Genomic DNA, 10,499 nt, shown 5'->3' on the forward strand with positions numbered 1-10,499 from the left:
CCCCCTTGACCGGAATCGGCGGCGCGAATTGCACTCGGGGAAGATTGATGACCTCCGAACATACAGAAGCGGCAAACATCTCAAGTATGCAGGTTTTCAGATCAAAGTGTTGCAAAGCAAGGCTTGAAACTTTTTTTTTTTTTTTTTTTCAGCACAGGGTGTGGTATCTTTTCCCCCAGCCCCTGTCATCTGCTCGACCTTGGCGGTCGTTCAACAAAAAAAAAAAAAAAAAAAAGAAGAAGAAGAAATGTGTTCCATGTGAGGATAATATAAAGTCCAGCAGAAGCGCTGCAGCTGGCTTCCTAGCCAGGGCTGCTCTCGGACCTGGGCACGCGGGACACCTTCCTGCTGTCACTGAGCGCGCGCACTCTCCCAGCCCAGGAGCTTCAAGGTGGGGACGCTGACTCCAGGTAGGGTAGATGGACTCCACCGAGCAAGCTGGGGAAGGCGGTTCATACTCCGTCTAGATCCAGAGATCCTCGTGCAAAAAAAAATAATTAAATAAATAAAAATGGTGTTAAATCCCAGTGAGTTCCGAGGAGATGACAGAAGACCCGAGTCCATCTTGGACGTGGATCTCTGCAAACTCTTTTGCGCTCTTGCAGCTATTTGTGACTTGGCATTAACTAACGAAATAGGCCTTTACAGGTCTATTGCATGTTCTCTCTCCTGCTTCATTATTGATTTATATTATGCATTTAGTTGAGTTATTTTATGTACTCCTGAAATCCGTTATTTATGTAAAGCCTGTTGCTGTTTTTATTGTTTATTGTAAACCGAGGTGATGTATCTTTTTACGTGCCGCGGTATATAAAAATCACTAACTAAATAAATAAATAAATTTCAAGACTCGTTTCTTTCTTCTTCCAGGGGAGCACAGACTCGTGGCAATGAAGATCTGGGAGGCCCTGGCGCTGCTGCTCTTCTTGAAAGAAGCGGCATCCCAAAACAAGCGGAACCCCAAACCTAACGTCAGGACTCCGACCAGAAAAGGCCCGAGCCCCGGGGCAGAAGCAGGCCAGGGCCTGAGCCAGGAGGACCTCCCTGTGGTGGCTCCCCCCCGGCAGGAAGACGCCTTGCTCTCTCACTTGAGAAGCCCATGGCAAGCTCCTCACTCGGGCCCCAAGTCGGCAGACGACCTGAAGCTTTTCTTTCTGAAGAACACCTCGGTGACCTGCAACGATGGCACCACAGCCGGGTAAGGACCCCAGAAAAGCGCTGCTGTGCTAGGGCTGAATACATCCCTTACTTTCCCTATTTCCCGTTCACAGGTATTACTTGAGAGAAGCCAAAGGAAACCGGCTCTGGATTATCTTCCTAGAAGGTAGGGAGAGTGTGAGTGACGATTTCAGGCAGGCATATCCCGCGCCCAGCCTTTTAAACCGGGGCTCTTTCTTCCACCCAGGGGGCTGGTGCTGCTATAACAGAGAGACCTGCGATGCGAGGTATAAGAACATCCGTCGCTTAATGAGTTCCTCCGAATGGCCACAGACAAAGAGAGGTATCAGCGACTCTCACCTCCGACTCTTCAGCACCAGTGTTAGGAAGCCTTCTGCTCTTGCCTTTATTAATTGTGCTCCTTTTTTTGTGCCGGGCCCGATAGGTACTGGGATTTTATCAGCCCAGCTTGATGAGAACCCCCACTGGTGGAACGCCAATGCAGTGTAAGCAACTTTGCTCTTCCTACAACCAGTGCAGCAGTTGCCTCCGGGGTAAACGTCTATGTGCTGTGTATATTAAGCTCAGAAAGAGACATGTTTAGAGCCAACCTGCTGCACTGCATGGTGCTCTCTGACACACACTTACCGGGAACCCAAGTATGCACATTCCCGCTTGTGTTGTTTCAGTGGCATTTTGTGATAGTAAGTACAAAATATCTTAGCAGCAGTGAAAGAGAGACCTGTATCAGACCCTGCATAACAAACGGACTGGGAGCCAACGAATGTGTTTATTATAAAAAGGATGTTATAGCCTAGAGAATTCAGCTGCTGTAACAAATATTAGGCCAGGTTTGCACTGCTAAACAAGACTTCCATGCATTACAGCCAACATCGGATATAGAGGGTTTGGTTATAAAGATGGACCACTGGGTTACCTTCTCTTTCTAAGCTGTTTTTAATTGTTTGTCTGCTGTCTCTTGGATTTGTTCAGGTTCGTACCTTACTGCTCCAGCGACGTCTGGAGCGGCACGCTGCCAAAGTCTCGCCATGGTATGCAGCCTTCATGCACCTCCATCCTTTGCATTCCTCTGTAGGCTTCCGATAAGTGAAATTTTATCCTTTTCTCTCTTTTATTTGCAGAATATGCCTTCATGGGGTCTATGATTATCCAGGAGGTGATCAGGGACTTGGTTCCAAAAGGAATCAAACAGGCCAAGGTAGTCATGCTGGCAGGGACAAGGTAAGATTCAAGCAGAAGGCACATCAACACAGGGCTGGGGCTTCCATTAGGCAAGCTAGGGGGGGGGGGGGGGTCGCCTAGCACACCAACATTTTGGTGAAAGCAAAATCCTACCAGCACGAGTCACAGAGCCAATTCCATCCAAGAAGGGAGCACCATGCTGGAGCCACTGCCACATGTAGGAGGGAGTGCTATGCTGGAGCTGCTGCAATAGATAAGGTGGGGAGGGAGGTGCATGACCAAAGGTTGCCTAGGGTACCAAATACTCTTGCATCAGCCCTGCATCATCAACATACTAGCCCTCATAAAGATGAACGAGTCAATAGCCCATTCTCTGAGCCTTCTTGACTGCAGAAACAGTGCTGCAAAGTAACAGAGCAGTTGTTGGCGATATCTGGTATGATTTGCATCAAGAAATTTTGGCCAAAGGCCCACAGGGCAAATGTGACCATTTTGCCCCAAGTTACAGAAGACAACATTCTCTCTACTGTTCCATGACAGGCCCTGCCAGCAGAACAGACTCATCTAGTAAGTTACAAAGCACCTATGGATCTTACATTTGCAAAAGTGTTCTTAATCTTTCAATGAACAATATATAAATATTTGTTTGCTTGTGTCTGTAACTTCTCTTCAGTTCATTGGGCTAATCTGTTACTCACTTGTTCACGACCACAACTATGCAAAGACCAGGCAGTCCATAAAGTCAAGCAAAGGGGCTAGAATTCAACAGCCATCCCACTGTGATTTATAGAGCTGACGTCACCTAAACCTCCCCTCAGAAGCAGTTTTTATCCCCTGCTCAGTGGCAACAAAGCTGGAGCAATCAGTTTTATAACGTCTTATTCTCTTCGGCAAATAGAGGTCTGGGAAAGGAGAAGCTTACGATTTGTAGTCACCTCAGGTAGACGTTTTATAAACTAACAGATATTCCTGCTTCATTCGTTTTTTCACGCCAGGCACTTTTCTGTAATGTGAAATTATTGAAAATAATACGCAATTCATAAAACCTTCTCCCTGATCTTACATCAATGCCCTCCCAGTCTCTGTAAGGAGTGGGGTTTAAACAGCAACCTGTCTCTATAGATCTCACTATAGCCCTGATATTCTTTTTTTTTTTCTTCAGAAAACTTAATTATAATTAAGTGGCATGTTTTCTCTGTGTGATATTATAAAGGCTCCTGAAGGGCCTCGTTAGTCCTAGTTCTACTCTATCAGGCTCAGGGCTGTTGTTTTTCTGTCTTCCAGTGCCGGAGGAACCGGTGTGCTCTTAAACATTGAAAGGGTGGCAGCCCTCCTCCTGGAAGAGCTGGAGGCTGAGGCAGTTCAGGTCCGAGGACTGGTTGACTCTGGCTGGTTTTTGGACATTAAACCTCCAAGGCAGTCAGACTGCGTAGACTCAGCCTTCTGCGCCCCAACCGATGCAATCAAGAAGGGGCTCAGGTACTTATGGTTTGCTTGAATACATGAATTCATTTCTTATGGAAGGGCATCCCAAACCTATCCTAGTCACCCACATCCATTCAGATTTTCATTTGCTTAAATGGAGCCTTTAATGCATGCAAATTTAACTCATGCATATTCACTGTGGATAACCTAAAAACCCAACTGGCTGTGGGGTCAGTGGGACAAGTTTGGGAAGCCTTCCTTTACTGAGTTCTGCTGACGTAGCATCAACTTGCAACATCATCCTTTAGCATGAAGCATTTACACTCTGACATTTATTTCCATGTCCTGAAGCAGGGTCTTCTTGTGATGGAAGAGGGCACGCATTAGGTTTGGCAAACAAAAAGAGAATAGGAGTAGTCAAATACAATTCTGGAGAGCAGGGATTCTCAACTTGGGACACACCCAGACAGACTAGTTTTCGTGATATGTACAATGCATATGCATGAGAGATATTTACATACAGTGAAGGCAGCACTTACCAATAGATCTCATGCATATTTATTTATTTATTTATTTGCTTTTATATACCGACATTCAATCGAAATATCACATCGGTTTACATATAACTGAACAAATAAGGCAGGGTCTGCTTATTTTACATTGTAACGTGGTAACTTGTATAATAGTTAAAGAGATACATTTATATTATAACATTACAACACTGTAACTTGAGAAGATAAGTTCTAGATAACGATCTATATAGAGTCTTAGAGTGGTTAACTGGAGGTATTGCCTTTGAGAGATAGCATTTAATATGTGGCTAGGGAGAGGGAGGAGAGGAGGGGGGCGGGGTGGATATCCTGAAAATCCCGACTGGCTAGGTGTGTCCCAATGACAGGATAGAGAACCACCGTTATAGAGGGAGAGTTGAGCACAGTGCAACTTGATATATAGCATACCAAAGCAAAACGTAAAACTCAGAGGATATAAAGTAAGTATGGCACCTACTAGTTTTTAAATAGGTATTGTTCTGAAAATGTTAAACAAGACCATCTTTTGTCCATGGATTAAGTTTCTTGTAACTTCAGGATCAGAAAGAAATATGCAGAAAACACTGGTGCAAAGTTGAGCTGTGGGACATTTGACCCAAATGTATGAAATTTTACAACCAGGCGAATGTCCTGCACCACTTTTTGCTTCATACTAAAGGGTGTTTGCATGTAGGATTTCTTTTTCCTGTCAAATTTTGCAGGAAATTAAATCCTTAGGCAAAAGATGCATTATGTCAAAACTATGCAAATGGAGACGGGAAAGATTTTTGACATGTTTTTAAAAGCTTTTTGATCCTAAAACTTCAATCTAACCTTAAGGTCTTCGCTTAGCATTAAATGTTAAGGTATACAAAAATGAAAAGCAATACACCAAGTATACGTTAATGAAAAAAATATCCTCTAAGCTGGTCAAGCCTGATTTTTTTTTTTTCATCCTGAGAAACGATGCTGGGGTTTTGCAGAATTGAGGCCTTAATTAATAGCGCCCACGGTGCTGGGCAAATGGTCTCTGTCACCTTTTCAATATTTCTTTACAATTTAAAAATCTCTGCAGGACTTAAGATTTGGGTTTTCTTACTCCTGTTTGTTTGGAAGCTGATCTGCAAAGCAGATGTGATATCCCAGCAAGCCTCTTGCATTCTCAAAAGCAATCTGTCAGTCAGGAAAAAGAATACACCTGGTTTCATCTGGAAATCACACTACATCTGGTTCTGCTTTGCCTATTCGGATTTCAAACCTTGAATGAAAATGGAGCTTTGCTTTAGCATTTTTTTTCTATTATTATTATTATTATTATTATTAATAAATGCCTTGCTGCTGGTCTTCTCTCCCCAGATTGTGGAATGGGTCTGGAATACTTCCCGAAAAATGTAAACAGCAATTCAAGAGAGGCGATGAATGGAACTGTTTGTTTGGCCACAAACTCTACTCATCCTTGAGGAGTAAGTCAATCCTTGTTTATAATAAGAACCCAACAGTGCTTTGAAGCCTTTTCTAAGTATAGATTTTTTCCCTCTCTGAGGCTAAGTTTTTGAATCTCTGCAGCCCCAGTTTTTGTGGTCCAGTGGCTCTATGATGAGGAACAGCTGAGAATCGAGAATATTCAGCTTGGCATCCAGTCCCTGATGGAAAACCAGTGGAACTACGTGAGGAACCTGGGCCGAGAAATGAAAAGCTCGTTGCGTGACGTTGCGTGAGTAAAAATTGTTAAGTATTTGGATTGGACGCTGTGGAGTGGAAGTGCCTTCTCCTAGTCACAAGCAAAATTAAAGTCTTCTGGGAAGAGGAGATAAAAATAGATGCATGACCCGTGTTGCGCTAAGGTTGGAGAATCATTAGGATCCCTTTTTCATCAGTGATCTTATTTTAACCAAAATCATGGTCAATCCTGAATAAACTGTGAACCAGGAAAAAAAAGACAAGTGGATGCTTAGTTTTCTTCCTTTCCTCTTCTCTTCGTCATCATGCCCCTCAAACTCTTTCTATATAGTAAGAGACAGCATTGTTTATCATATAGATTTAGGAGGTACTGGGTCCAGATGGATTTGATGAAGTTCTTAGGAACTAAGCAATTTTGTCATCTGTGGATCTCAGCAGTAATGCTTAATGGGCAGAGTCCTATTTCATGGTGTTAAGAGTTTCCAGACAAACATTCTCTGTTCAAGACCCTCACCAGGGACAGCCTTGCTCCCACATCCATGGAATGCCACTTACTAATTGATTTACTGGCTTTTATGAAGAAGATATGTTAGAGCTGGTAGTGTGGCATAGTGTTTAAGGAACAGTTGAAAACCTGAAAGCTTCAGATCCTATATTCATTCACTACTGTGTGACCCTCCAACACAGGGCGTAGCCATGAGTGGGCTTTGGAGCTCAAACCCCTCCATCCGTAGCAGCAGTATCGTGCTCCATCTGAGTCTCAGCCTTTAAAGGGGCAGCGGTTAGAGCAATTGGAGGCATTGCAATCCCTGCCAGTCCATGAGCTCCTTCGCCATTAAAAAGGCTAACTTGAACAGGGGAACACCTTGGGCTAGTCATGCAAACATCTGAGGCCATCAAACTCTTTGTTTATTATTGGCAGCTGATTGTTTATTCTCCCCCCCTCCTCTCAGCCCCTTAAAAGTTAAGGAATGCCTGGCCTGGGTGGAAGCCTATTCACAGTAATTGTTCTTCAGCAGCCTGAGAGATTATCACTTATATAATGTAACTGCCTTAACTACTACAGAGGGAGAGTGAAAACAAACAGAGCCAGGGCAGGGACAAAATGAAGAGAGAGGAGATATCCGGAATGTTGCCAGAAATTAAAAAGGTTTTCTAGCCACTGCCATGAAGACCCATGTAAAGTGTGGGAAGGGATGGGAAGCAGGGCAGGGGGGCTGGTCACAGTGCCCACTCAGGTTAACCCTGCCTCCCCCCCCCCCCCCACTCCCCACCAGCAAAAATTCAGTTCAGGTTAAGCCCTTGCTCCAACTCAACGTGTAAACTCTTAGAAGCAAGGAACATTGTGACCACAGATCATGTACAGTTATTTGCGAGTGACCAGTGCTCTATAAATAAATACATTGGGATTTGTGGAAAATCAAATGTTGCTGGTAAATCGTTTTTTGTCTTTCAGGGCTGTGTTTGCTCCGGCATGTCTGTCTCACACTCTGATTACAAAAAGGTGAGGAAAAGTAGCTTGCGGGGTTTCTGTGCACCGGATGCTGCAGATGATTGACCGAAGGCCCTGTTCATCTTTTCATTATTAGGTCATGTGCTCAGTCCTGGGTAGGGATGTGTCCTACCAAATACTGGCTGTAAAAAAAAAACAAAAAACAACACATCTGCCTGCTCTTGCTGCCTTCTAGGAAAGGCCCTTCTGAAGAGATCGAGCATTTTTCTTGGGAGATTAATTGCGAGATGCGCAAGGGATGGGATAGTGAGGTTCCTGGCATCAGAGGAACTGCCCTAGGGCCAGACCTCTTAGACTCCGGTCCTCAAGAGCTGCAAACAGGTCTGCTTTTCAGGGTGGCCAAACGAGCCTGATCGAACACATGCAGTTGTATTTGATGAGTATTCCTTGTGCATATCTTCAATAGGGGTGTGGACATTTTTTTTTTTTCATTTTCTTTTGTAAAAAAAAAACAAAAGAAAAATATCAGACCTATTCCGCCGCCCCCCCCCCCCCCCCCCCCTTCTGGGCTCTCCTTCCGATTTCGCCACCCCTTTTACTAAGTTGATGTTCTCCATGAGGCAGGTGATACCAGATTGCTCCTGCCCTGCCACTATTGGAATTAAAAACAGCACTGAGGGACAGAGGCCAGTGCCATTTTTAAATCTTTCTGTACAAAGCTGAAGACTTGAAAACATTTGGACTTTATTATACTTTCAAAATGGTTTCACCCATTCCATCCCTAGCAGTAAGCTCTTTTGAAGGGCCCCTTTGAATTTATTGCACATGTAACATTCAAGATTTCACGTATTTTCTAACATTTTGGTTTGCCTTAAGAATTACCCTGGCTATGGGGGTCATTTTTGAAAGCTTTCGCACGCGTAAAGTCCCTTTTCGCGTACAATAGCTAAATCGGGGCAGAGGGGAGGAGTCAGAGCGGCCTCGGGGCAGACTCCGCGACAACTTCGCTGACGGCGAAAGGTAAGATTCCTTATCGCCGCCAGTTTCGCGCCGAGTAACTACACCTTTTATGGTGTAGCTTTCGGTGCGAAAGCCGCCCCACGATTCGCCACCCCGCCCCCCGTTACCGCTGGATTTTCTAAGGTCTACGACCTTAGAAAATCCAGCTCTATGTTTCTTAACTCTGCTCCCTAACCACTGTAAGCTACTGTACCAAATGTTATTTAGTTTTATCTTGGAACTGAGTCTATGATTACTATGTTGTTGTAAGAACATGCTATCTGTGATACACTTTTCTCTCTCTACACACACATACACATTGTATCTGCGTGTAGATATATAACTTACATCTTCTTTTCTCAGCAACTGGATGGATTTCCAGGTAAAGAGCATCTCCTTGCCAAGAGCTTTACAGTGTTGGGAGAAGAGCCTCCAAGAAAGCACCAAAAATCCCAAGAACCCCCTTCGCGGCTGCCCCTTTCATCTGATCGACAGCTGCCCCTGGCCTCACTGCAACCCCACCTGCCCAGCTCTGCACGACCACACCACAGGCCAGGAGGTGAACGTGATGCAGACGTTGCTCAGGATGGGCATCGACGTTCAGAAAAAGGCCCAGGGTCCCGGGCAACTGATGGGGGGGATGTCCAGGAACGGCGGCTAGTCCCTCGATTCTGGCCTCCGTCAGCGCTGGCCTCAGCTCTTCCCCGTTAGGTGAAACGACGGCTTCGTTATAAGGTGGCAGCATTCGCATGTAACACGTGTTCTGGCGATCGCATGGCTTCAGTTACTGACTGTATTTGCACCTTACGAGTTATGCCGCTGCCCCACAAGAGGGGGGATTTCACAACCTCATGCATACGTCCACAAACTTTGAGTGGAAGGTGATGAGTTTCACAGTACTGAGGCCTTCCAAACCCAGGAGGGGACTGGAAGGCCATCCTGCTCCTTCCTCTATCAGATCTTGCTTTAAAAGCAAGCATTTGCTGTGTTCTCAAGGGGTACTAGAAAGTGCAGCTCTGCTTCCTCTATCAATAGCCACGTCTGAAAGGGAACACAATCTGACAAAGGGGAAAACCCCGCTGTGTTCTGAACCATTCAGGTGAAATTCTCTGGCGACCAGATTTTATCGTGTGGCCTTAATTTAAGAAAGAATGTATGCCACACACAGGGCGGAAAAAAATTGATCAAACTTTATATTTCTGCTTTGCCATCAGTATTACTAACACGGCTGCATTACACACTGATGCATTATTTATGATTCACATAATTATTTATTGCAAAACAAAATTTGGTCAGATTGCATCATGGGTGTGGCAGAGGGGTTTTGTGCTAGACCAGAGATCTCCTGGTTGTCCTTAGAAATCAAAAGTTTTAAGGTGGCTTTGGCAACCTCCTCCTCATCTACTTTCTCCAAGTGCCCATGACTCCCTGGTCCATTTATTATTTTTACTAACTTAGGGGGTTATTTTCCAAGCTACGTTATGGGCTTTTTGCATGTGTTAAGCACCATAATGCATGGTACGATGCTAATTTAGAAAAGGGGTGGAGTTTGGGGCAGGATTTCTGGCCAAGTGGGCTGGCTTTGCAACTAGTGAAGCCATATCGCACAGTTTTAATGCGGCTAATAACTACACCTCTTGTGTGATGTTTTTACTCATAGCACTATTAGTGTTGAGAGAGAGAGAGAGAGAGAGAGAGAGAGAGAGAGAGAGAGAGAGAGAGAGAGAGAGACTGAGACTGAGACTAGCTATAAGGCCCTCATACTAGGTAGGTATTTATACCTCTATATGAGGCCCACCTACTTACTCGAAGTGAGGTTTAGGTATTAGTGTAGAGGTTAGGGGCCACTTTGACATTCAGAGTGAGATGTACGAACAGAACAGTACACTCTTGTGATGATTTGATGTCCTTCGGAGTGAGGAAACTCACCCAAAGATGAGATTTGTACATTGGTCTCTCAACCTAGCTTGATGGACTCTCTACCTGGGTAACATCAAGCTAGGTTGAGAGACCAATGTACAAATCTCATCTTTGGGTGAGTTTCCTCACTC

The 10,499-nt window shown here is 44.7% G+C and overlaps 1 protein-coding gene across 1 annotated transcript; it reads left to right on the plus strand.

Annotated features, from left to right (window-relative positions):
• The first annotated feature begins 305 nt into the window (after nt 1–305).
• Nucleotides 306–10,164, plus strand: LOC115075923 (palmitoleoyl-protein carboxylesterase notum2-like). The gene is made up of 12 exons (XM_029576888.1): nt 306–410; nt 871–1,198; nt 1,272–1,324; nt 1,406–1,501; nt 1,604–1,664; nt 2,152–2,210; nt 2,301–2,400; nt 3,646–3,840; nt 5,673–5,779; nt 5,883–6,030; nt 7,453–7,500; nt 8,812–10,164. The coding sequence occupies exons 2-12, from the start codon at nt 891–893 to the stop codon at nt 9,107–9,109; spliced, it is 1,473 nt and encodes a 490-aa protein (XP_029432748.1). The 5' UTR covers nt 306–410; nt 871–890; the 3' UTR covers nt 9,110–10,164.
• The last annotated feature ends 335 nt before the right edge of the window (nt 10,165–10,499 follow it).

This window comes from Rhinatrema bivittatum, chromosome 14, assembly GCF_901001135.1.
Source record: "Rhinatrema bivittatum chromosome 14, aRhiBiv1.1, whole genome shotgun sequence".
Taxonomy (NCBI): Eukaryota; Metazoa; Chordata; class Amphibia; order Gymnophiona; family Rhinatrematidae; genus Rhinatrema; species Rhinatrema bivittatum.